The sequence below is a fragment of the Brachycentrus maculatus genome, unplaced genomic scaffold (assembly GCF_059751285.1).
Source record: "Brachycentrus maculatus isolate JH-2025_06_01 unplaced genomic scaffold, ASM5975128v1 h1tg000033l, whole genome shotgun sequence".
NCBI lineage: Eukaryota > Metazoa > Arthropoda > Insecta > Trichoptera > Brachycentridae > Brachycentrus > Brachycentrus maculatus.
In genome coordinates this window covers 2,149,994-2,177,798 of record NW_028280787.1, presented here as the reverse complement: position 1 = coordinate 2,177,798, position 27,805 = coordinate 2,149,994, and the positions used below count along the sequence as shown (strand labels likewise).

The window sequence follows — 27,805 nt, the reverse complement described above, 5'->3', positions numbered from 1 at the left end:
ATCCATGGAAATAGCAAATTGCACAAATCCACATCTACAAGACTGTAGCTTTATCTATGGTTTCGCCAAAATGGCGTCCTCGGCGGAGACATACTGTCTTTGCGGGCAACCTTATAATGTCGGACAGTTCATGATTGAATGTGATTGCTGCCGTGAATGGTTCCATGGCAGGTAAACAAATAGATTAGGGAGATTCTGAGCTAAAAAAAACTCGGACATTCGTCATATTATATTAGCGGCGCGCGATTGTAGATTGCAGCCCCTCCTCCGACAGTCGTCTCACGTTTTGTCTTGTTTCTAAATTAAATAGTGAGTAATAATAAAACCGATAGGGTGTGAGGATAGAGGAAATATGTAATTTTCCCTATGTGCACTCATTTTCCGCCTTTTATAGGAATTTCGTCTCTTTTAGACGCGCGATTGTTGATTGTTTACCTCCTCGTTGCTAAGGACTGTTTGGTCTAAACGTCAGTGGGATACCGCGATAACAATGAATTTCGAATGTTTACCACGGTTTTGTCTCTATAATTGCTAATAGTCAACAAATATGAACCTCACATTTTAATATTAATGTATTTTTCAGCTGTGTTAACGTAAAAGTTTATCAATCTGAAGACATTGACAAATACCACTGTCCAAAATGTGTTCCAACTTACGGACCCTCTATATGTAAGTATAAATCCTCATAACAATGCTTAATTACTTATTAATTCAATTGATTATTCATTACTTACAAATAAAAACGGATTTGTTATTGTTTTGACCTCTGATAACTGCTTTACGACGACGTCAAATTACAGTATTGTTTTGTTTTGTACTAACATCAAATTGAGTAGGTTTCACGCTGGGCCTCATGAAATAAACAAATTGCGCAATTTGACAATTGATTTTTCAAGTTTTTAAATAAGATCCGACAAAATTTATACCAACATATCGAGCAAAGCAGTCTATATGTAGTAGAAAAAAAACAATCGCGAATGAAGCAATATTACACATTGATTATGGTGAAGTTTGTTAAAGAAATGTAATTTGACGCGTGCGACATTAGATCCCATCAAAAAAAATAATGACAGAAAAGAATTTATAGTATTTTTGTCTTGTAGTGACACCTATCTGCTATACAGCAAAGCAAACATGACAAAAAATTATAGATGTTTTTTACTTACATGTTTTTTTTTGTAAATGTAGTTAAAGGTAGCCTTAATGCACAAAAATGTGCACACTGCCGCAACATAAGGTTTCTAAAACGCATACATATGTGCACACCATAAATAATATGTTAAAGCAGTGTTCTGCAAACTTTTTCAGTTAAATGTACACCTGCCAAATTAAGAAATTTCAGTGGTACACCAAAGAAAAAAAACAAAGTTTATTTTATATTGATTTATTATCAAAATATAATGCGAAAACATATAATATGAAAACAAAGTTTATTTTTAATATCTTCACAAAACTAGACTTTTTTCCGCGGCACACCAACTAATCACGACGGTATACCAGTGTGCCGCGGCACATACTGTGCGGAACAATGTATTAACTACAACTACTACTACTACTATCACGCTGTTTCCCCGCAGGGGTAGGCAGAGAGGATGGAACGCCACACTCTTCTGTCCTGACATACACTCCTCGACTCCTTCACATCCATACATCTAGTCATACATGCCCTCCGATTATGCAGACTTTTGACACCGCCAGATTTTAGGTTCTGATTGATCTGATCGTGCCAAGTCTTTTTCGGTCGTCCACGTTCTGTTTTCCCTCTCACATTCGCCACATATATTTTCTTAGTTCTTCTCTCGTTATCCATTCGCTCCACATGTCCATACCACCGCGAAGAACTCTTCCTAATCTTTTCAATTATTCCTCGTTCAGCCTTACATTCCTTTCTTATATCGTCGTTTTTAATTCTGTCATAGAATGATGATTCCACACATTCGCCAGTTCCATGTTTCGCTTCCATACATTATTGTCGGTATTAGTGTGTATTAGTGTCTTTTAATTTCAATTTCATTATTTTTTATTAATTTTGACTTGCGGGACTTGTAAGCAGTAGCACACATAACTTACCCGTGATAGTAGGGTAAATGAAATAAAGTAAATTTGACTAACTAACTAACCGTCACGAGAATAGAACGCCACACCACTCTGTCTTTGCAAACATTCTTCGCCTCTTGTAAGTTCATGCATCTCCTCATACATACCCGCCGATTATTTCGAATCCTAAACTGACCGCTTTCGAGTATTTGACATACCTGATTGTGCCAAGTTTTTCTCTCTCTTCCTCTGCTCCTATTTCCAACTTTATTTGCCTCATAAATTTGTTTTACCATTCTTTCCATATTCATTTGTTACTCATGTCCATCTCAACACACCTTTCTTAATTTTATCGATAACACTTATCTCAGCCTTTCATTCTTTCCTCATAGCACCATGTGAATATCTATCATACACGATTTTACCGCACTGAGAGATTGCATTTCGACAGCATTCAGTCTACTTTAATCCTTCTTTTGTTGACTCCATGCTTCTCTTCCATACATAAGGGTTGAATCCAGGACTCCGTTGTGTTTTTATTATTTACAAAAATACTTAAATTTCATACTGTGTGAGCCTAAGCGGCTCATTATCAGAGTGGATTCGAACCCAGAAACTCTGACAAAAGAGTCCGCTACACTAACCACGGGACCACAACCCGACACATACAAGGATTTTTTAGCATCCAAAAGATCCCAAAGTATACTGAAAAACAAAAAAAAAACATGCGGAGCAAGATCTTACATCAAAAGATATTGTAAGAGGAGATGCATGAATGTGGAAGAAGCGAATAATGTTTGCAAAGACAGGGTGGTATGGCGTTCTATTCTCTCTGCCTACCCCTGCGGAAATGGTTAATGCGCCATGATGGTTATTTAGTTAGTTAGTACATCCAACCTGGGATAACAAAAATACCAGTCTGGTTACGACGAAACCCGGTTGCTGGTCAAATAAAATTCACGTGTAAAAAACCACATTGCTGTTTTTTATTCTATAATAAAAAATATGCTACGCTTTAAGAAACAATGGCCACTTTAAACGTAATCCGATACTAAATTGTTTTTGTCAATAACAATACAATTGATTGTTTGCGTTTTTATTCTTTGAAAATAAAAACAAATCCATCTTTGTCCTTGAATTTATCTCAAAATGTACGGCTGTCCAAACTTAAAACACAGTAAGGGACATTTTTTTTCTAGTACGTTTTTTTGCATTTTTGGACTAAGTAGAATCTACTTACTTATTTATTTTTTTACAAAAATGTTAATAAAATTAGTATATAACCACTCACCGAGATTTTTACGTCTACCGGTTTCGAGACGTACCCGTCTCTTCGTCAGGACAATCACTAACACAGCATGCAAACAATACTACCCTTCACCACCATAGCACCATTTACACACTCGAAACTACACAAAATGTCTAACACATGCGATTTTTGGTCGACCCGAAGACCAACATGCACTATAGTTTTCAAAACAGACATGCGTTATGAGCCGAGGTTAAACGTACAGGTTAAATGTACGTTTAACCTCGGCTCGTAACGCATGTCTGTATTGAAAACTATAGTGCATGTTGGTCTTCGGGTCGACCAAAAATCGCATGTGTTAGACATTTTGTGTAGTTTCGAGTGTGTAAATGGTGCTATGGTGGTGAAGGGTAGTATTGTTTGCATGCTGTGTTAGTGATTGTCCTGACGAAGAGACGGGTACGTCTCGAAACCGGTAGACGTAAAAATCTCGGTGAGTGGTTATATACTAATTTTATTAACATTTTTGTAAAAAAATAAATAAGTAAAAATGACTAACCACAAAGTAAATGCTTTAAATATTAATAATATTGAGAATAGAATCTACTTAGACCAAAAATGTAAAAAAAATGTCCCTTACTGTGTTTTGAATTTCGACAGCCGTGTACTTGCTGTTATTTTTGTATTAACGCATTGAACCGCCTTGAACAAAAGCATATTTTTGAGAATATACATTTTTTTTATTTAATTTTTTGACATCTCATCAAAGATGAAGAAAAATATGAAAGCCCTGGGCATTTACGGGGCTGACGACCATCATGGGCTGGTTTAAGTGATCACTTTACACACGTGTAACATTAACCAATTCTACCCATTATTGACAACCACACTACTCAAATTCATAATTCAATACTCATCTTTGGTGTCATAGCTAGAAAAATTATCCCCATGAATAATAAAATATGTCCGCCTCCGTAGTGTAATGGTCAGCACGCTCGGCTACCGTTCTGGAGGTCCCGGGTTCGATTCCCAGGGGGGGTCAAATAAATAAAAGTTATTTTTTCACTGTAATATTTATTCAATATTACCCTGGACTGGTACCTGAAGCGGAGGGCTGATCACCTTTCCTTCATGTGTAAACGATCAAGATAACACTGCGTTCATATGAAGCAGTGCCCTATGCACCATTGGGGTGCGGATAAGGGTTTATTATTATTATAATAAAATATTATATTTTGTATATTAAAAGCATTGTTAACTTTGTGGTATGGTAATATAACACTCTCCTTATTATTTCTCATTCACTTTGTGTAATACCACTTTTAAAAACACTTATTCTTGACCACCGGTTTCGGAATAATTATTTCATTTTTGTACAAATGTCTAACCATAATAATTTTATTTTAATTACCTGATGATGGAATAATTATTCCGAAACCGGTAGTAACGAATAAGTGTTTATTAAAGTGGTATTACACAAAGTGAACGATGAATGATAAGGAGAGTGTTAATAAAATATTATTGGCGTAAAATTTAACACGTTTTAAATACTCTGTAATTACTCCGTAGAAAAATTGAGAGTTAGGCCACTTTTGAGCTGACGGGCTCATATGTAAGTTGACAAAATGTCTCCAACTCCAAGTTTCGAGCGATTTCCGCACTGTATTGTTTCCTGTGATTGCAGACAGGGTTCCCACAAACGACCACCGACAGGACCGGTACGAGCTGAATGCGGACCGCAAGCCGATGCAGGCCGGCAGTCGGGCCTTTGTGGCGTCCCTGCAACAGCGGAGATTCAGCTCAGAACGCCACGTGATGGTTCTGAACGGGCAGCTCTTCACGGAGCTGTATTTGAAAGATAAAGGTATGCGTCAGTGACGTACGTGATTGTGAAATTTTTATGGAAAAAAAATGGAAAATTTATGGAAAAAAAACCTAATAAAAAGCGTCAAGTGGCAACTGGCTCGCTCAGTTGGGTTGTTTACCTTAAGTAACACAAACAAGTGGAAACACGCTAACAGTGATACGGCACATATGCTGTCCGCGAACACTGCTCCTTCAAAAGCATCAAGTGGTTAACACTTTGACTGACGATAGTGTTTGCGTGCGTTCCAGGGTTCAACAACCCCCTGCAGTTTGAGAACTCGGCCGGGCTGGACCTGCGCGTGCCGCCTGCAAACGCGTTCAGCGTCAGGACGGTGGCGCGGCACTGCGGCATCGGCAAGGAGATCGACGTCATCGACGTGACGCGGCAGACCAACTTCAAGATGGCGCTGGGCGACTTCGTGGACTACTTCACGTCGCCGCCCGAGGAGCGCGGCGAGAAGGTGCTCAACGTGCTCAGCCTGGAGTTCAGCGACACCCCGTGAGTCGGCACATTCAAACTTATCATTCATCATTCAAATTCAATTCAATAAGCCAATGCTGAGAAGTTCCTGATTGGCCCACACTAGATTATCCTTCCTGTTCCCAACACAGATTCAAATAAAAACATATTTAATTAGCTTGAAGAAACAAAAATCCACTAAATGATCTATATACCTTGTACATAATAAGCAAGGTAAATAATAAATGCAATTTCCATCTAAAGAAAAAATCATTCATCTTTCATTTAAACACTTTTTGGACGGGTATGGTATTTCTACTCATTCGGTCAATTGATGCTTAAGGACAGGAAGTCTATTTTAATCTTATACGCCAGCCTAATATCAAAGTCAGGAAAGAAGAAATTATTCCGTGCGACAGGCTGGCGCCGTGGCGTAGCTAGGTAGACGCTCGACTTCAAAACTGGCATCGCGGGCTCGATTCCCGCCAAGTGCAAAATAAATTCAAGAAAGATTTAATTTCAACTGGTCTGGGTACTTGTGATGTATTTTTCACATTTACCATCCCTATCGTAACTACAGACAAACCTCTAATAAAAAATTTAAAAATTAAGCTAAGCGTGCGTCTTAGAGGTACTAAGCAAAAATCTATATTCGCAGTATCTTTACATAATGCAAACTATGCCATGTTCTCTCCGCGGTTTCATATGTTAGCCAATGCTTTTGAAAATATAGATTTATTTAATATATTGTTATCCACCTTGAAGTCTGTACTTTCTCAGCATTTCTTCTCCATGTTATAATGGATAAATTTAAACGTTGTGTTTCACTGTCTCTCGCTGCTCGCTGATAGTGTCTGAAGGAGACGTGGGTTTACCAGTGCTTACTATTTGTTATTTTTTTATTATTTTATGTTTAAGACTTTTTGTTTTTCTGTTAGTGAATTTTTATATTAGATACTGTATATATGTATTATGTTAAAGGCGTTAGCCATACAAGAAATAAATAAATAAATAAATAATAGAGACTTTGCAGATTATTCCTTAAAAAAAAATGATATGAATATTATGTATCAATCTCTTTGTTAAGGTCTATATGTACAACTATATTGTAGTCGTACAGGAGAAAGTGACCAACTACCAAAACGTAACATGTTCAGGAGGGCCATTTAACTCACTTTTGCTTGCCAAGAAAATAAACACCAATGCAGTCAGTCATTTTAAACAAGTCAATATATTATGCTTCCAAGTTTAAAATACTTTGAGATTTTTTCAGACCAATATTAAGCTAGTAAGATATCAAGTAGTCAATGATCACGTTTTTATAAAACAATGCACTTGGTCACTTTCTCCTGTATGACTACGATATGTACACAATCAGAATCCCTTTGCCAGCGGTCTGCAGGTCTTTACTTTTATCGGCGAGAAGCGTTCATTCTAATGGCCAGTTTTCACTGAAGACTAACTTTGTACCGTGTTGCAGGATGAGCAGCGTGGTGTGGCCGCCGCTGATGGCCCGCCAGCTGGACTGGGTGCGCGTGGTGTGGCCCCCGGAGGCCCCGCCCCCCTCGCCGCTGGTGCAGCGCTACTGCATCATGTCCCCGCTCGGCTCCTACACCGACTTCCACGTGGACTTTGGGGGCACCACCGTCTGGTACCACGTGCTGCACGGCCAGAAGGTATCATAACCTAAAGAAAACCATAATTTTACAATGTTTACTCATGTGTAATATTCACCATTCTACCCATGATTAACAACCACATTACTTAAATTTTAAAACTCCAAGTTATATTGTCACATGTCCGCCTCCGTGTAGCCTGGAGTTCAGCGACATATTGTCACATCGCTCACTCCTTTCAACAACGTCATATATCAAAAATAGTCAATTTCCAGTCGTGCATGTTTTTGGAATGCCCAGAAAATGTACTATATTCTAGCAAAAGCGGCATATTTTTAACTTAATATATACCCGCTACAGGGCAGAAAGTGTTGTTTTTTGCATTTTGAAGAAAAGGTATTGTTTAATTATTTTTAAATGTTTTTCAAATGGAGGAAAGTCATTCAGGTTTTACCTAAAAAGATCTGTTGCACAGTAAAAAGTACAATAAGCGGCTTGATATTTATTTTGAATACATTTTATTTTATTTTTATATATAATTTTTAAAACGATCTCTTGAAAAACCAAGTTTTTTGATATATGACATTGTTGAAAGGAGTGACCGATGTAGTGAGCCTCAGGCTGGAGTTAAGCGACACCCCGTGAGTCGGCACATTCGAACTTATCATTCATCATTCATTCTAACTCTTTGTGGGCGGGAAAGGTATTTCTACCCATTGGGTCAATTGATGCTTAAGGACGGGAGTGTATTTTAACCTTCTACGCAGTACCTTCTAGTGCCATTTAAATCAGTTTGGTGTAATGGTCAGATTCATAATATCATCAAGCCCCCAGGTTTAAAAAACAATCAATCCCGTCCCTTTCTCAAAAACGCTGGTGACCACTGTAATTATATTAATAATGTAATATTTTTTTCCAGATTTTTTACTTTATTCCACCAACCGTGACAAATCTGGCCTTGTATCAGCAGTGGTCAACTTCGCCCAATCAAAGCGAAGTCTTCTTTGCAGACCTGGTGAGAATTTCAAATCATCTTTTCAAGCAATATCTTCTATAGGCAAAGATATCGAGACCTTGCATCTAGCTTTTCGGATACTTTTTTGAAGAATGTGAATTGTAGATGATATGTATATAGTGTTCGATATGTAGACACATCAGCTTAGGTTGATAACAATAATATAAATAATAACAATAAATTAATATTTCTATAATTTAACTGTAAATGTCTCGAATGTTTATCGCAGATACTTTGCGGCACATTTTATAAAACTTTATAAAATTAAACTACAACTAGTAGTTGAAGTAAATTCTCAAAATATGTGTAACTCAAACCTTCTAGTTGTTTAAAAAATTATGTTTATTTTGCTGTTTCTTATTTTAAATTCTAGGAAATATTTTCTTTAAAAATATATAATATAAGAAACAGTGAAAAAATATTGGAAATAAATATTTAACTTATTATTTGGGGAAAACTTGGCATGATCAAGTATTTCAAATATTTGGGGAAATCCAAAGGAATTTGGGCATGATCGAGGATTTCAAATGATTGCACGTGTTCAGGTCAGGAGTATAAATAATTGCCAGGTATATCGCTCACTCCTTTCAACAACGTCATATATCAAAAATTGTAAATTTTCAGCTGTGCATGTTTTCGGAATGCCCAGAATATGTACTATATCCCAGCAAAAGCGGGATATTTTTAAACTTAATATTTACCCGCTACAGGGCAGAAAGTGTTGTTTTTGCTTTTTGAAGAAAAGGTATTGTTTAATTATTTTTTTAAAAATACAGATTATTTTTCAAATGGAGAAAAAACATTCAAGTTGTACCTAAAAAGATCTGTTGCACAGTAAAAAGTTCAATAAGTGGCTTAAAATTAATTTTTAATACATTTTATTATATTCTCAAACTTTAAAAACGATCTTCTGAAAAATCAAGCTTTTTGAAATGTGACGTTGTTGAAAGTAGTGAGCGATATGTGAGGAGATGAAAAAACCGGCCGACAACAATGTGTTTATATTTTATGTTTTTTTTTGTCTCAGGTGGAATCATGTTCAATGTGCATCTTGAAACGAGGTCAGACCCTGTTTATTCCGACGGGATGGATCCACGCTGTCTGGACTCCCGAGGATTCTCTGGTCTTTGGGGGCAACTTCCTCCACAGTCTGAACATCGAACTGCAGCTTCAGTGAGTACTACAGGCTTGTACCGCGTAATCTGACGGCCTAGACGGCGCCAGGACCAACCCTCTGGTCACACTCTGATGGAAGGCTAAGGTTGCAGCGTTGCTGAAAGATTATGCGCCTCCGTTTGCCTTCTAATTTGAGGATAATCCAGAATCATAACTGAAAGCAGCCAATTTTTTAAAACCAACTTTCGGTTTCTTATGGTGTCTTGAGTTGATACTGTCTTTTCATTAATTGATTCGGCAGTCACTTTGTGGTAAAATCTATCCATTTTTAAAAGTTTTACTTGGTAAACGCCACTAATTCTTAAAATCCAATATTTTTATTATTTTTAAAAAAATATTCTGCCTATTAAATATGCCCAAACAAATAAAAAAAAATATTATGACACGTATTTCGATGCATTCCGCATCATTTTCAAACACTATAAAAATAAGGAACAGCTCCTACCCCCTCTTTAACTTTCAACGTCCCAAGGAAAATAATCTAAAATTTAGATTCTAAATAAATTCTGATCTGACCTAACCAAGTCTTTTTCGGCCGTCCTCGTTCTGTTCTCTTGCCCGCATTCACCACATATATTTTCTTAGTCATTCTATAGTTAGCATTAAATGCGTGTTATTATTTTTCTCACCAGGGTTAACGAGATAGAAAAACAAATTGACACCCCTTCCATATTTCGCTTTCCCGGCTTTGAGACTATCCACTGGTATGCCGGAGCGTATTTGCTGCAGCAGCTCAGGAGAATCAACGAGGAGCAACAGGTTAGTGTAGCGCAATGTCCAAATAATACCATGTCTCTGGAAGTACTAACATATGTATGACTTCTCGAAAATTAGAAAAACTAGGATCAGAAACACATAAAATACGGTGGAACCTCTCATAACAAGCTTAATTCGTTTCACTCGCTAAGCGAAAAAAGAATTCATTTGACTGGCTCAAAAGTCCCCAGCTCACAAGTTAATGTCGTGAAAAAACGACTTGCCCTTTCTGTGTAACTCGTTATGCAAACTGTCGCTCGTAAAGGGAGTAACTTTAATTTTTTTTATCACTACGCAAATTACTCGCTATGAGAGGTTCCACTGTACGTTTAAAAAACACCACATGATAAAAATCAATCATTCATAAAAAAAATACAGAAATCATAAAAATCATTATGACTTCCCTTAGTAAATTTTGTAAATTAAAATTATTAGTCTTTGACAATCACTGATTGTCCTGACGAAGAGGCGGGTACGTCTCAAAACTGGTAGACATGAAAATCTCGGTGAGTGTTTATATACTAATATTATTAACATTTTTGCAATAAAATAAATAAGTCAAAATGACTTACCACAAAGTAAATGCTATAAATATTAATAATATTGAGAATATTAAAATTATTGTTTACTAAGGGCACATTATTGTAATCAATAAGGTCATTGCTAATGTTAATGTATGTGTGGATGTCCAGGATAAGGACTTCATCCTGAACGAAGGCGGGGCGGACCTTGTGGATGTCCAGAAGAAAACCGGAGTGGACTTGCCTCCGTACCTGGTGCGCGGAGTTCGAATCCTGGCTGCCGCGCTCAAAGAATGGAATGCTTGCAAATCTGTGAGTATATGTTTTTTTTTTAAGCGATCAGATAATGCCCGCATGGAGACACATAGGGCCCTTGTGCACTACACGGAATTTTACCGTCCGGCAGTCCATTGTTTTTAAATAAAAGCGACTATGACAGTTTAGCGTTTATGGAATTTACGCGCACCGTGATCACGCACCGAACAAGCGCACCGATCCGAAGAAAGACGGCCAAAACCACAAGCCAATCCAAGACGATCATCCGTTTTATCATGCTAACTGGACTGCCGGACAGTAAAATTCCATGTAGTGCACAAGCGCCCATACGGTCTAAATGTAATTGATCATCATGTCGACACCGCATCAATCTGATGCAATACCCTATGCAAAAGAGGAACCTAAGAAGTTTCTAGAACTTGAGAAGTTTCGCCTCCATAGTGTAGTGGTTAGCGCGCTAGGCTACCATGCTGGAAGTCCCGAGTTCGATTCCCAAGATGGTCAATATAAATATTAGTGATTTTTCTGTCTAATATTTATTTAATTTGACCCTGGACTGGTTACCTGAAGCGCAAGGCTGACAACCTTTCCTTCGTGTATTTAATGATCTCGATAACACTGCTTCTATATGATGCAGTGCCCTATGCACCGTTGGGGTGCGGATAAGGGTTTGAAGAAGAAGAAGAAACAAATGGCGAGCCTTTTTACTGACATCATCCGTAGCCTGTCACCAGTGGCGTGCGTTTTTTTGTAGTACTTTTTTTGCATTTTTGCACTAAGTAGAATCTACTTAGTCCAAAAATGCAAAAAAAACGTACTACAAAAAAAATGTCCCATACTGTGTTTTGAGTTTGGACAGCTGATTAGGATTAGAAGAAGAGGTTTCAGTAGTAATTCGGGAGAATCTCACGCATATATTTTCTTCTCAGTACGACCAGAGCAAGAAGGACAACATTCCGGACAGCATCAACAGCGGGCAGCTGGTCCGCGAGTTGGGCAAGGAGCTCCGGAGGCTGGAGAAACTGCTTCCCGTGGCGCAGCCGGTGGTCGTGCAGACACCGGTAGCCAAAAGGAAGAAGAAGAAGCCCAAACCGGTACGTGGCTGCGTGATTTATTCAGGTCAGATGAAAATAGACTGAATGTGATCTCTCAGTATGGTAAGACGAAATGTGTTGGATGTATGAATGGTGAAATTAGTAAAGACTACAAGGCTGAGATGAGCATTATTGCATGCTGTTGCAGTGTATGTCCTGAAAAAGAGACAGGCACGTTATTTATTGATTTGGTGTTTAATTAGTAGAACTCCTTAATTTATGTATTAAATGACTTTAAATGACTTTTAATGTATTTTGACTCTAGTAAGTTGTATTTTATTGTTAAAAAATACATAAAAATTAATATTGTGACAATTCGCTCACTCCTTTCAAGAGCGTCATAAATAAAAAAAACTTGATTTTTCAGGAGAACGTTTTTAAAGTTTAAGAATACAACATAATGTATTAAAAATAAATATCAAGCCACTTATTGAACTTTTTACTGTGCAACAGATCTTTTTAGGTAAAACCTGAGATTTTCCTCCATTCGAAAAATATTTAGTATAATTAAAAAAATAATTAAACAATATCTTTTCTTCAAAATGCAAAAACAACATTTTCATCCCTGTAGCAGGTAAATATAAAGTCAAAAATATGCCACATGTAATATAAATATAAAAAAATATAGTGTATTTTCTGGGCATTCCGAAAACATGCACAACTGAAATTTGACAATTTTTGATATTTTTGACGTTGTTGAAAATAGTGAGCGAATTGTTTCGCCTAGTTATGGCATTTTCAAACGAATGCAGACATTCATTTGAAAGCAATAGGCACATAGACAATAGGGCGGAGGCTTTAATAGATCTTGAAAAAAATAGAGAACTGACTGCCAAATCAATTGATGAAATAATTTTTGTGTTTAGGAACCCAAGCAGCTAAAAATTTCACCGCAGCAAGACCGCCACTTCGCGTCGGTCTCCAACTCCAAGCACCCCCCCGAAATGCCGCTCAACTACGATCCGATCAACCCCCGGACGCTGTACAGCCAGCACACGGCCCTGCCGCCCATGCCGAAGAAGTCCCTCAAGCTGACGCTGCCCAAGCCCATCATGCACGTGCCGGACTCCAACCACATCTTCTCCAACTCCAGCCAGGACTCGGAGGACGCGGAGCTGAACAACATCGCCACGCTGGCCTGCAGGAGCGGCATGGCTTCCTACAGCCAGGGGTACGACTCGCAGGACTCGTTTGGCGGAGAGAACGACTATAGGGGAGAGACTGACTACCGGGTTCCCGGTGAGAATGCGGAGGACGCTCACAAGAAGAATCCCTACACGGAGCTGACGAGTAATGAGCGGGGCGGGGCCGTCTTGAAGATTAAACTGGGGTAAGTTGAGTAATTTTTAGGCAATGAACGGGTGGGGCTGTCTCGTAGATTAAACCGGGGTAAGTTGAGTAACTTTTTAGGTAATGAAAAGAGCAGGGCTATCTCGAAGATTAAACTGGGGTAAGTTGAGTAATTTTTAGGTACAGTCTGTCAATAAAGAGTAGAAAACAAGGGAGGGCGCCACTGTTGTTTAAATGGCAATACTAAAATAGAACACATGCTGGAAATGTAAAGCTGTGTATCCTACAATTTTGTAAAATATTAACTACACAAAAATATTTTTTCATTGCAATATAGATAGGTACCCACTGATCTCAAAATTAAATGAAATACAATAAATAACATACAAACATAACTTAATAGTAAAATATTGTTATTATCGAAACATACAGTAAAGATAGAATTGTTAATGTTTTTTAACACGAGTTCGTAGAAAAAAATAATAACATGTAACTTTAAATATAATATAAGGTGGTTTCATGTAGACGGTGACATTCCTCGTGTTTTAAAGATATTTTTTTTATATATCGTTTACAGTGTTCTGCATTTACAGTGTCATTATGCTTAAAGAGAACTGTCAAAACAGCATGTAAACATAATCTCAAATAAAAAGTAATTTTCAAGTGTTTTCAAGCAACATTGTCTATATATCATTTCAAAGTATTACAGAATTAAAAATAAATAGCAAAAACTTCAAAACATCTTGGAAGTTTGCCTATAAACGTCCGTTATATCCATTGAGATATTTTCGGCTTTACATTCTTCCAAACAACGTTGAAAAACGTTAAAAATTACCTCCCTAGTGCCACTTTTTATTGTTTTATTCATGTTGATAATAGTTTTTATAATTAGTGAATTTTTTAAAATACATAAAGCCAATTTAAATATCAATATCACATGAAAACTCGTACGCCGACGCTAAACAAAATGTGTTTGATACTTTTGACAATTAAATATTGGTGTTGCTAGTCTACAAATTTCGTAGTTCCACTTATAATATTTTCTACTCTAAATTGACAAGCTGTAATTAACGAGGCGGGGCTGTCTTGATAATTTCACTGGGGTAAGTTGAGTAATTTTTTTGTTAGGTACTTATTTAAGGAGTTGTAAGCATCCCGAGTCACATCTGTGTATAATCATGGACCCCAATAGGTCTTTCATTGTAGAATGGTAAACAATTTTTTTTAAATACAGCAGAGCCTATTCCTAAATGTGAGTGGCTTTACTCTTAACTCTTTAAGTAACCAAAGTCTAGTAACTATTTTTAAATAGAAAAAAAAAAATATCGTTCAATTTGCCTGAATTTTTTAGGCATCGTAAGTATTTTTATTTAGACACATATCGCTCACTCCTTTCAAGAACGTCATAAATCAAAAAACGTCAATTTTCAGTTGTGCATATTTTCGGAATGCCCAAAAAATGTACTATATCCCAGAAAAAGAGGCATATTTTTAACTTAATATTTACCCGCTACAGGTCAGAAAGTGTTGTTTTTGCATTTTGAAGAAAAGGTATTGTTTAATTATTTTTTTAAATAAACTAAATATTTTTCAAATGGAGAAAAAACCTTCAGGTTGTACCTAAAAAGATATGTTGCATAGTAAAAATTTCAGTAAGTGGCTTGATATTTATTTTTAATACATTGTATTATATTTTCAAACTTTAAAAACGTTCTCCTGAAAAATCAAGTATTTTGATTTGTGACGTTCTTGAAAGGAGTGAGCGATATGTCTCCATATAGGTATGGTGGGAAACTATTCTCCCAGTAAAACTTATTAACTGTTAATGATTAAAGTTACTATGATTTCATGTAATTCTTGAGTGAAAATGTCTTGGCAAAAACACTTGCTATTACAACAAATCATGCCTTTAAAAAGGCATGATAAGTTGGCACAAAAAACTGTCACTGAAGTGAATTTTTTGTAAATTATCTTTTGTCAAATTTGAAATACATAATTGATTTATCTTTTTTTTGTTCAGATCTCCACCAGGCGCTTCTATAGAGAATTCCCAGCAAAGCCTTCCCAACCACGGCCCGCCACCCGACTATGCCACCACCGAGCACTCCATCCTCAAATCCCACCTCATCGGAAACTCCTCCAGCGTGCAGCGTCACCAGAAACAGTCCAACCAGTGGACAATCTCCAAGAGCCAGGTCAAGAACAACATCAACGACACCACGGACGAGCAGATCCTGTTCACCAACGAGAATCTGACCATGCCGGGCACCTCGCACTCCAACGTGGCTTCGTATGTGAACGCTACCATCCCGTACGACGGGAATGGGATGCTGTACGGGCCCGGGATGTACGCAAACGACGAGATCCAACACGTACAACAAGTTCAAACCGATAACTACGATCCGGAGTACGTGGTCGATCGCAAGAATAACGGGATGTTACCGGATTATTCTCCGACCAAATCGATAAACGAATACCTCGGGCAGGCCAAGCCTTCCGGATTCATCGAGCAACCAAAGATCGAAGAAGTCAAGCCCGGATTCCCGATGAATCTCAACTTTGCGAACAATTCTGACCCTTATTCCCAGGCCATCAGGGCCCAAGATGGCGCGTCTTCCTTCAGCGACGATTCCACGGTTTTGACCGGGACAGACGGATATCGGTTGATCCAGGATGACCCTAAAGGCGGGATCGTCCAAGAGCGCATAGGCTATGTGCTCTCGGATCAGATGTACGATTCCAAGGGATATTTGTTTAAATCAGATCAACTCTTGGACAAGAAAAACCTCATGAGAGAGGGAGTGATAACGAACATTTGCGAAAACATTTTGGGTACGATGCGATACGATACAGTCAGCTCGGCGCATCACCAAGTTGCGGAGTCTCCGTCTGCACCGCCTCCTGCATACGTAAGTCGTGTTGTATTTCATCAATAGAAGCAAAGGATAACCGAGGAAAACTTGGCATGTTTCCTTAGCAATTCTCGGTTATGTCCACTTCTAAATTTCTATCTTATCTTCTTCAAACCCTTATCCGCACCCCAATCTTGCATAGGGCTCGGCATCATATTAACACAGCGTTATCTTGATCGCTAACACACGATGGGCAGGTGATCTGCCTTCTGCTTCAGGTACCAGGATAATATTGAATAAATATTAGAGTGAAATATTTATTTGACCCCTCCCCATTGCACTACGGAGGCGGAAGCGGCTCATTTTCTATGGCCGGCATGGCGAGCACAGAATTGAAGAGCGCGTTAGAGTGCTCGTGGCAGCGAACCGGTTAAATCCATTTTTCCTTCCGAGTTGTAATGCCCTATTGTAATGTTGGTTAATATGTATATCCAAAATCAAACAAGGTTTATTGGATTGAATTCTACGTTTATTTATGTATATGTTAATACGTGACGCGTTTCGTCCTATTAAGACATTTTCAAACACTCTTTGAAAATGTGTGTTTGATAATTTCTTAATTTGAGTGTTTGAAAATGTCTTAATAGGACGAAACGCGTCACGTATTAACATATACATAAATAAACGTCCCGGGTTCGATTCCCAGGGCGGGTCAAATGAATATAAGTGATTTTTTCACTGTATTTGTTTATTAAATATTACCCTGGACTGGCACCTGAAGCGGAGGGCTGATCACCTTTCCTTAATGTGTAAAACGATCAAGATAAGACTGCGTTTATATGAAGCAGTGCCCTATGCACCATTGGGGTGCGGATAAGGGTTTTATTTTTAAATGTATATAAATAAACGTAGAATTCAATCCAATAAACCTTGTTTAATTTTGGATATATTACCCAACAATTCAATATGGAATTCTACCAACTGTCTGCAATTACAATAAATATGCCCTATTGTAAGTTGAGTGTGTGGTGCTGTTCCAGAGTGCCTCTGCCGCCGTCACCCCCCGGAGAACGGACCGCCCCACGCGCCGCAGGACAGACCCCCGCCAGTCCATATACGACTACGAGGACCTCGACGACTCGGAGGCGCTCTACATCGACGAGACGGCCTCCACGCCGCCCTCCCACTCCAAGGCCAAGAAGAAGACCAAGGATAAGGGGATCAAAATCACAATACCAGGTAGGGCCGGGCTACAAGTACTGTCCATTATGCATAATGCCACGCTGTCAGTACTGTCCACTGTGCTTAGGGTTGCGCTGTTAGTACTATCCACTATGCATAGGGTCGTGCTGTTAGTTCTGTCGACTGTGCTCTTAGTACTGTCCATTGTGGATAAGGTCGTGTTATAATTACTGTCGATTGCGCATAATGTCGCGCTATTAGTACTGTCCCCTGTGCATAGGACTGTGCTGTTAGTACTGTCCAGTGTGGATAGGGCCATGTTATAATTACTGTCGATTGTGCATAATCTCCTGCTATTAGTACTGTCTCCTGTGCATAGGACTGTGCTGTTAGTACTGTCCACTGTGGATAGTCCCATGCTGTTAGTACTATCCACTATGCTTATGGTCACGCTGTTAGTGCTCTGCCTAGGGCCGTTCTGTTTATACTGTCCTTCATGCTTAAGGCCATGGTGTAAGTACTGTCTAAGCTTAGGGCTGTACTGTCAGTACTGTCCACTGAGCAAATGGCAGTGCTGTCATTACTGTCCACTGAGCAAAGGGCCGTGCCGTTATTACTGTCCACTGTGCATAGGGCTGTGCTGTTAGTACAAATGGCCGTGCTGTCATTACTGTTCACTGAGCAAAGGGCCGTGCCGTTATTACTGTCCACTGTGCATAGTGCTGTGCTGTTAGTACCATCCATTGTACATAGAGCCATCATGTTATTACTGTCAACAGTGCATAGAACCATGCTGTTAGTACTGTCCCCTGTGCATAGATCCGTGCTATTAGTACTATCCACTGTGCACAGTCATTTTATTTAACATCTCATCAAAGATGAAGAAGAATATGGAAGTCTGGGCATTTACGGGGCTGACGACCATCATAGATATATTAGAGATAATCCAGATTTTGTGAACAAGTATTTAGACACACTCAAAATGTTGTCATTCTATTAGTACTGTCCACTGTGCATACGGTCGTGCTATTAGTACTGTCTGCTGTGCATACAGCAATGCTGTTATTAGTGGTTCAAATATTAATTATATTTTGTTTTTTTATTTATAGCACACGTGTACAGGCAAGAAGAAAGGCAGGTGGCTCCGAGTAACTTCTCAGCGCCGAAGAATGGAATCGAATCCCTGCTCCAGGCATCAGTTTTCACCGGATCATCAGACAACCAGTAAGACTATTTCAAATATTCTTCTTCTTCTCATGGTGCCACTCCACACTGAAGGTTGGCAATCGTCATGGCAATACTCTGTCTGCAGCCGCTCTAAACAGCGCCTCAGTCCTACAGTGGAACCAATCTCTCATGTTGCCAAGCCAGGATATACGCCTTCATCCTATGTGTTTACCTTCCACTTTGCCTCGTAATATATCATGTATTACTATGTATTTCTCTCCACTTTTAAATTGCCCAAAGTTCTCTAGCTTTCTTTGCTTTATGGTGTATATAACTAGTATCTGCCTCTTTCCCCATATGTCTAAAAACATCTTGGTTTGGAACTTTCTTGATCCACAATATTTTGAATATTCTTCTGTAGCACCACATTTTGAATGCTTCAATCTCCCTTGTGGTAGCTTGGTTAAGTTTGTCTGCGAGATTGTCTGCATATTGTCTGCGAGAAACACTTAAATGCGTCTTTTAAATACTGTTGGCAGAGAGCGGCAGATGCTTATAAGCATTCTATTTTCTTACTTTTGGTAGAGCGCGAGAGACGCCTGCAAAAATTGTACAGATGGGAATTGAGTGTTGCGGCTACTTGTGATTAGTAATAATTATACTGAGGGTCGGGTGGCAGACTGTCTGAGTATAATTAGGGCCGGGATTGATGAACAAAACCGCCTGACAACAATGAAAACTACAGTATGTTAAAAAATTCAGTTTTGTAGCCAATGGTGGCAATCGGTAGAGTATTAAATCTACCGATTTGAGTTTTTTTGAGAGATTTTAGAAAGTGAATTGTCTATCGGCATAGCAAGTTTTGCAAGAGTATTGATTTTTCTATTTAATTTTATTCCTAACTTAACGAGTTTTGGCAGATTAAGTTAAATATCTTAAGTTAATAGTTAAATATCGAGGAAAACTTGGCACAATCAGGTATGTCAAATACTTGAAAGCGGCCGGGTCAGGAGTCGTAATAATCGTCGGGTATGTATGAGGAGATGCATCAATGTAGAAGAGGCAAAGAATGTTTGCAAAGACAGAGTGGTGTGGCGTTCGATTCTCTCTGCCTACCCCTATGGGGAAGCGGCGTGATGGTTAGTTAGTTTTTTTTTAAATTAAATATGGACGTCAATATTTTAAATTTTCTACCAATTGGAGTCATTTTCTAAAAAAGTAAATTTCTTAGTATAACGTGGTTTGCAAGTGGACTACTCGTGCGTTAGCAATGATTTTCCGGGAAATAGTGTGTATGTACTTTTATTAAGTATATATATTGAAGGTGATTAATTTTTGCTTGCAGGGAGCGAGATGCGGTTGCCGGGATGCTCTCCATCGGTCAGAGCTACGGCCTGGCAAGAGCCGAAGCCTCCAGGAAGTCCGTCCCCGCCACCGAAGCGCCCCCCATCAGAGCGGTGCACAAGGACGACGAATATGGTCAGTCCCCCACCCTCAACTTTCGCCAAAATACAGGATCTATCCAACCAAAGTATTTTGCTGAGAACGTTTTAATTCACCTTTTTGCCTACACAGTGAAACCTCTATCTATCGTTCCCCGGATGTGTCGTTTATTTCTTCTACCCCAAATTAATTTCATACAAAAATAGATCGCATCGATCGTTTCTATCCAACTTTTTACCGCATTCGTTTGAATTTGCTACATATTTGATATAATTTGTCTGTTTTTTTTTACATTCTTTTTAATTTTCTCAATTTGTTACATTCGACGACAATATTTCAACGTGTGGAACAGACTATCGAAGGCTTGTGTGATGGATACAGCAGAAGAGGTCTGAAGATCTTTGGGTTCTGTTCAACTTTGTATTTTTTTTTAATAAATACATTTATTTACATCTAAAACTTGTATTCTTAAAATTTCAACCTACCAATTTGACCAGCAACCGAGTTTTGTCGTAACCGACATCATCAGACCAGTCTGATGACCAGTCTTAAAATTATACAAATAGTAAATTGTCTACGTAATCAAGTAAGATGTGACCGAATGATGTTTTCAACCCCTACCTTGTTGTGTATATAAAATAGAATTTTGTCTAGTCCCATACCAGTCTGGTGATGTCGGTTACGGCGAAACCTGGTTGCTGGTGAAATAAAATTTATGTGGAAAAAATTACATAGTTGTTATTTTATTCTACAGCATAGTAGACAAAAAAAAAAACAGTGTTTGATTTAACAATAATAATGTTAAATTTTCTCAACAGTCTACCCGTCTTTGGACATGTCTTCCGACGAAGAAGATGGGCTGCCTCCGTCGTCCCGGAAGACGCCCCTCAACCGCTCCCACAAGAAGAAGACTCCCCATTCTACTCCCAACTTGGACAGGAGCGACAGGTAACGGCACTTCAATGCAAAATACAAATACTAGTGACTCGGCAACAATGCATCTAATGAGGGTCTATTTGAAAAAAAATCATATGTGATTTGTAGTTTTTTACACATGTATCACATTTGGTTCATGGTTTAAACTTATCATACATGATTTACAGTTTTTTCACCCATGTATCATGTATCATAGTCGTACAGGAGAAAGTGACCAACTAACAAAATGTAAAATGTTCAGGAGAAGAATTCTTAGCAACAAAATAAACATCAATGCAGTAACCTTCCCCTCTCGGTGAAATGTATTTACTACAACTCGACTTTTCAAATAAGAATATCAATAATGATTAAAGAAAACACTTCGTTTTTTACCACTTGAGTTTTATTAGACTACATGTTTCAGAAGTTAAACTTCCATCATTCAGGTCTGTATAATAACAGTTATTATACAGACCTGAATGATGGAAGTTTAACTTCTGAAACATGTATTCTAATAAAACTCATGTGGTAAAAAACAAAGTGTTTTCTTTAATTATTGTAACATGTCTTACCACAAAGTTAATGGCGAAACAATAAATAAAATAGAATATCAATATAAAATATAATAGATACGGGCTTAGAATTTTTGTATTCCTTCGTAATATAATCATGTATTACAGGAAAGTATTGTTATATAAAGTTATTCATTTGCAGCGATGGAAATAAATAATTTGTGAAAAAATCGGAAATAAAATCACCGATACTCAAACATTTTTGTATGTGTGCGTGTGGCGTGCTTTGTAAGTATTCATGTATATCTCATGTTGTAACGTGTTTACTCCGCCAATCCAGTAGTGTGCAGATCGTCTTGCGCGATGGTCGCGTGTCACTATGCCCGTTACAGATAACAGCCACATACAATGTCTTTTTTTCTCGTTTTCAGGTAATTATCAGAGCCAACATTACAAAATTGTTACATTTCAACATCAACTATGGTCAATGAAGGCAACATTTAGGAATATTCACATTTTTCCCGTTTTTAAACAACATTTTCATATGGTGTACATATTACATATCACCGGTGCACGCTGAAGTTTTTTAGCATCGTAAGGGAAGGGTTAACAAGTCAATATATTATACTTTTAAGTTTAAAATCGCTTTGGGATTTTTTTCAGGGCAATATTAGCTAGTAAGAAATCAAATAGTCAATAATCACGCTTTTGTAAAAAAACGCACTTGGTCACTTTCTCCTGTATGACTACGATATGTTTCATACTTTAAGCTTAATTGTAGCTGTCACATGTGATTCATAGGTTCATGTTAATGTAACATATCGCTCACTCCTTTCAACAAAGTCATATATCAAAAAACTTGATTTATCAGGAGATCGTTTTTAAAGTTTAAAAATATAATAAAATGTATTAAAAATAAATATCAAGCCACTTATTGAACTTTTTACTGTGCAACAGATCTTTTTAGGTAAAACCTGAATGTTTTTTCTCCATCTGAAAAATATTTAGTATATTTAAAAAAAAATAATTGAACAATACCTTTTCTTCAAAATGGAAAACAACACTTTCTGCCCAGTAGCGGGTAAATATTAAATTAATAATATGCCGCTTTTGCTGGGATATGTTACATTTTCTGGGCATTCCGAACACATACACAACTGAAAATTGTCAATTTTTGATATATGACGTTGTTGAAAGGAGTGAGCGATATGTGATTCCCGAGTGCGCAAGTACTTGTAACATATATTATATTTGTAAAACAAGCATTCAAGAAATTTTCGAAGTTTGGTTTTGTGGTCATTTTATACAAGAGTTAGAAGAATGTTTTTAAAGTTTTTATTGTTAGTTGATAATGCACCGGGTTTCTTCATCCAAATAACAAACATGCAATTAGTATTTGTAAATTGCCTTTCTCCACAGAGAGGATGAATCATGGTCCCCTAGAGGCAGGGTCGGCCGCTTGTTGCCTCGCCTGAACAGGCCGGCCCGCCGGGGGTCCCGCAGGGAGGCGGTGCAGGCGGCCCTCCGGGCTGCCAGACTTCGGGGGGTGCAACAGGATGAAAATGCTCAGGTATGGACTTTGGTGATTCAATGTAAACAGGGTAGTTCAATGCATTATCTAACACTCTCCTTATCATTCATCGTTCACTTTGTGTAATACCTTTTAAGAAAACACTACTTCATTCAATAATCATTCCATCTTCAGGCCAAATATAGACATTGGTCTGCATTGCCTTCCCAAATTGCACTGCCATTGGCTGATATATATGGCCAGTGACGGGGATATTGAAAGTGTTTAAAAGTAAATTCACAGTAAAATCGGGAGACAATTTTGTTTCACATTTTCTATAAATTTTGCAACTTAGTTTATTTATTTAAACTTCATGTACAGAAAATAAATAAGTACATTGGCGGGCTAATTTCCAACCAAAAACAGACTAGTGATATTGATCAAAACGTTTGATTTCATATATAGCTGTTTGCAATCAGAGGGTAGGTACTTGAATATTAAAAAAAAAAAATTACAATTTAACATAAAAAAACATAAATTACAAAAGATGATAATAAGGATGGCAAAGGAAAAAAGGAGTTTAAGGAAGGAGGTCGACAGAAAAACGAAGGGAGGAGGTTTGATGGACAGTTAGGATTCTAATGATAAATAGTAATGTCTCAGACGTTTCTTAAAAGTTATTAGAGAAGGTGCATTTGTTTACAAGGAGAGGTAATTCATTCCATAGTCTGGCCGCTTGGACAGAGAAGGAATTACTGAAGAATGATGTGTTATGGCGAGGAATGGAAAGTTAGTTCATAAGCAAGAAGAAAAAAAATTAACAGCGTAAAACCGATACACCATTTTAATTTGTGTTCTGATTATTTTGATCTAGATGGCCCCAGCCCAGCTGCCGCCCGCGGCGCTGTCCCTGCCCGCCCCCAAGGAGCCCCCCGCGCCCCCCGCCGCGGCCCCCGCGCCCCCCGCGCCCCGCTTCCCCGCCAGCCCCGCGCTGCCCGCCGCGCCCCTCCCGCCCGCGGCGACCTCCACCCCCCTCAGAGAGCCGGCGGTGAGTCGCCTATATGTTGTGCCTATGCAGTTGCGGTCAAAATCCAAAGCCTTGGTGCTACAAAGATGGATTTATTGTAATTTACTGGATTTTTCACCCTTTGCACGATTGTCCACTGCTCGGAATTTGACCGTCCGGCAGTCCGGCTTTGAAAAATGAAAGCGACCACGACAGTTTAGCGTGATCGAATTTACGCCAACCAAATTCTTGAAAAAAAAAAACATTGCATTATTATTTTTAATTTATTTATGTGACGAAGAAACAAAGAAATTGTATTTCTGAATATATGCCTTAAATTTTTTACGTATTTTTTATTATCAAAGAAAATTCATAATCGGACCCTATTAGATATTTAAAAATAAAAAGTTAAAAAATCTCACTAGAACTGAAAAAGCTTTTGAACGTATATATTTTTTTTAAATGTGTCTTTTAACTAATTATACATACATATAGGGTAGAGACCCTTGTTATTCTCGCGTTACACATATTGGTCAAGTTAACACGCTAAGGGCGCTTGTCCACGACCCGGAATTTTACCATCTGGCAGTCCGGTTTTGAAAAATGAAAGCGACTTCGACAGTTTAGCGTGATCGAATTTACGCGCAACGTGTTCACACGCCGATCAAGAGCTCCGATCCGAAGAAAGATGGACAAAAGCACAAGCCAATCCAAGCCAATCGTCATTTTTAAACGCTAACTGACGTGCCGGACGGTAAAATTACACGGAATTACACGAAATTCCGGGTAGTGGACAAGCGCCCTATGAATGATACAAAAATTAATGAATATTGTGATTTTGTTTGTCAGGCACTGACGAGTTTGAAAAAGCCGTACCGGAAGAAAAGACCCCTAAAGCCGCTGCGGCCCGTTCCTGTACAGCACATCATCCCCTCTCCCACCACCCCTAAAGGTAAACGCACTGACCCCCATCGAATTCACCCTATTTCATTTCATTTTCAGCAGTTTGTTTACACCAATTATTCCGAGTTTTGTCATATGGCTTCGTAATCAGTGTATCGAAGGCCACGCTTTTGTCAAATTGTACCAGAGTCGAAATAATAATAATAAAGGGTGATTTTTTAGTAGCTATCGGTTTTTTTTAAAAAAAAAACATAAAATTCAGAGAAATGCATGAAATCTTTATTTGAATCGATAGTACGGTCCATATAATTTAATGTTTGAAGATTATTTCATTTAAATGTTGACCGCGGCTGCGCCTCAAATGGTCCATCCGCTTATTCCAATTTTGGCATACACTTTCCAACATTTCAGCCGGTATCTCTGGGAGTTTAATCGACCCACTGAAGCGGCTATTCGGGCTGTTGTGACTAAATTTCGCACCAAATTACGTTGTTGGATATACCGACATACAGAGCTACCAATGCATCCAGAAAAAGTTACTGTTTGGTGCGGATTGTGGGCTGGTGGCATCATTGAACCGTACTTCTTCAAAGATGATGCGAATCGCAATGTAACTGTGATTGGTGAGCGCTACCGTGAAATGATATCCAACTTTTTTTTGCCTAAAATGGAAGAACTTGACTTGCATGACATGTGGTTTCAACAAGACGGTGCCACATGCCACACAGCACGCGAAACAATGAACCAATTGAGAGGCGAGTTCGGTGAACAGTTTATTTCATGTTTGGGACCGGTCAATTGGCCATTTGGCAATTAGATCGTGCGATTTAACGCCTTTAGATTTTTTTTTGTGGGGCTATGTTAAGGCTCATGTCTTTACTAACAAGCCCGCTTAGATTGACGCATTGGAAGACAACATTGAAGCATTTATTCGTGAGATACCGGCTGAAATGTTGAAAAGTGTATGCCAAAATTGGACTAAGCGGATGGACCATTTGAGGCGCAGCCGCGGTCAACATTTGAATGAAATAATCTTCAAACATTCAATTATATGGACCGTACTATCGATTCAAATAAAGATTTCATGCATTTCTCTGAATTTTGTTTTTTTTTAAAAAAAAACGAAAGCTACTAAAAAATCACCCTTTAGTAATATATATATATATATATATATATATATATATATATATATATATATATTTTTCTTTATTTTAAATTCTTTTGCATTACATAACATAAATTCAAATACAAAAAAATATTAATAAAATATAAAAATGAATACAAAAAAGATCCCACAAAGGCATGGCCTGTGTGTGGGTATACAATATAATTTAGTCATAGTAAAGGGTATAATTTGGATGATTTATATAGCGCCTTTTTCGTAAAATAGTACCTCAAGGGCGCTTCACTGTGAATGAATTGGGGAAAAGATAATGGTGGAAATAAATGGCATTCTATGCTCTCTGCCTACCCCTGCGGAAAGCAGCGTGATGGTTGATTAGTTTGTTTTCTAAATGTATCGTTCATATATAAATAGTGTACGGTAAAAGAGTCCGCCTTAATGGTCAGCGTGTTTAGCTGCCGTGCCGGAGGTCCCGGGTTCGATTCCCAGGGGGGTGAAAATAAATATTAGTGATTCTTACACTGCAATATTTATTTAATATTACCCTGGACCGGTTCAGAAGCGCAAGAGTGATCACCTTGCCTTCATGTAAGTAATGATCAATAAAACACTGCGTCAATTCGATGCAGTGCCCTATGCACCATTGGGTGCGGATAAGGGTTATAAGTAAGTAAGTAAAAAAGAGATATCGTATTGATGTATCTCAATTGTCCCTATTGTTATAGTAATATTTTCGTTGTCGTTTTCAGTTGTGAAATTCAAAAAAGGCATGAAGACGGCGAAACAGCGACTCGGGAAGATATTGAAGATCCACAAGATGATGTGCTAGACACTGACCAACTATTTACAAACAAAGAAAATATAAATATAAGCGACATTCTAAATTTATAAAGATAAAAAAATATTACTAGCTAGCTGTAATTTTGCTGTCATAGTTACTTTGAGGTTATTATTGAGGTTTGTCGGGTCGTTGGGCCCTGATTGTACGATAAATTAATTTGTAAGATAGTCAAATATAAAACTGAAACGCAAATGAATAACAAGTCACATTTACAGGCGCCGTGGCGTAGTTGGGTAGACGCTCGACCGCGAAACTGGCGTCGCGGGTTCGTTTCTCGCCAAGTGCAAAATAAATTCGAGAAAGATTTATTTTCGATTGGTCTGGGTGTTTGTGATGTATTGTTCATATTTACCTTCCCTATCCTTACTATCCTACCTGCAGGCAAGCCTGTAATAGAGGTTTTGCGGGTTATTCCTTTAAAAAAAATATATAAATATATATACATATAAATAAATATATATTTATATAAATATATATATATATATATATATATATATATATATATATATATATATATATATATATATATATATATATATATATATATATGTATATATATATATATACATATATATATATATATATATATATATATATATATATATATATATATATATATATATATATATATATATATATGTATAATATATTTATATATCTATTTTAACACATTGTTATCGGGCTGATCTGTGTACCAATTAGTGCCGAAGCGTACGTTTTTTACAAAAAATTATTATATAGCAGTCATTATGCTATATTTTATATACTTAGCTATTTATTTACTACTAACCTGTCCGTGAGTGAGTTTCTGCTGACAAAACTGTATAAGAAAGTTTTATTTCTCTATTTATTTTTTAAACTTTTCATCATTTTATATCATAGTCAATGATATATTTGTCCGCCTCCGTAGTGTAATGGTCAGCACGCTCGGCTACCGTACTGGAGGTCCAAGGTTCGATTCCCAGGGGAGGTTATATAAATATGAGTGTTATTTT

General features: G+C 37.8%; 1 protein-coding gene across 1 annotated transcript; it reads left to right on the top strand.

The window, feature by feature from the left end:
- Positions 1-38: 38 nt before the first annotated feature.
- LOC148312770 (uncharacterized) lies at positions 39-27,128 on the top strand. Its single transcript, XM_088274311.1, has 20 exons — positions 39-171; positions 584-669; positions 4,971-5,150; positions 5,402-5,651; positions 7,093-7,288; positions 8,148-8,243; positions 9,271-9,416; positions 10,052-10,178; positions 10,868-11,008; positions 11,902-12,066; positions 12,933-13,396; positions 15,377-16,265; positions 17,249-17,447; positions 18,500-18,614; positions 19,903-20,036; positions 20,819-20,948; positions 22,847-22,997; positions 23,812-23,985; positions 24,793-24,895; positions 26,719-27,128. The coding sequence occupies exons 1-20, from the start codon at positions 71-73 to the stop codon at positions 26,796-26,798; spliced, it is 3,927 nt and encodes a 1,308-aa protein (XP_088130437.1). The 5' UTR covers positions 39-70; the 3' UTR covers positions 26,799-27,128.
- Positions 27,129-27,805: the final 677 nt, after the last annotated feature.

Excerpts from the sequence above, each read along its gene's own strand:
- LOC148312770 (XM_088274311.1), top strand. The coding sequence starts at position 71 with ATGGCGTCCTCGGCGGAGACATACTGTCTTTGCGGGCAACCTTATAAT. Across the intron at positions 172-583 it reads CGTGAATGGTTCCATGGCAG|CTGTGTTAACGTAAAAGTTT; the intron begins GTAAACAAATAG and ends TGTATTTTTCAG. Across the intron at positions 20,037-20,818 it reads GCACAAGGACGACGAATATG|TCTACCCGTCTTTGGACATG; the intron begins GTCAGTCCCCCA and ends TTTTCTCAACAG.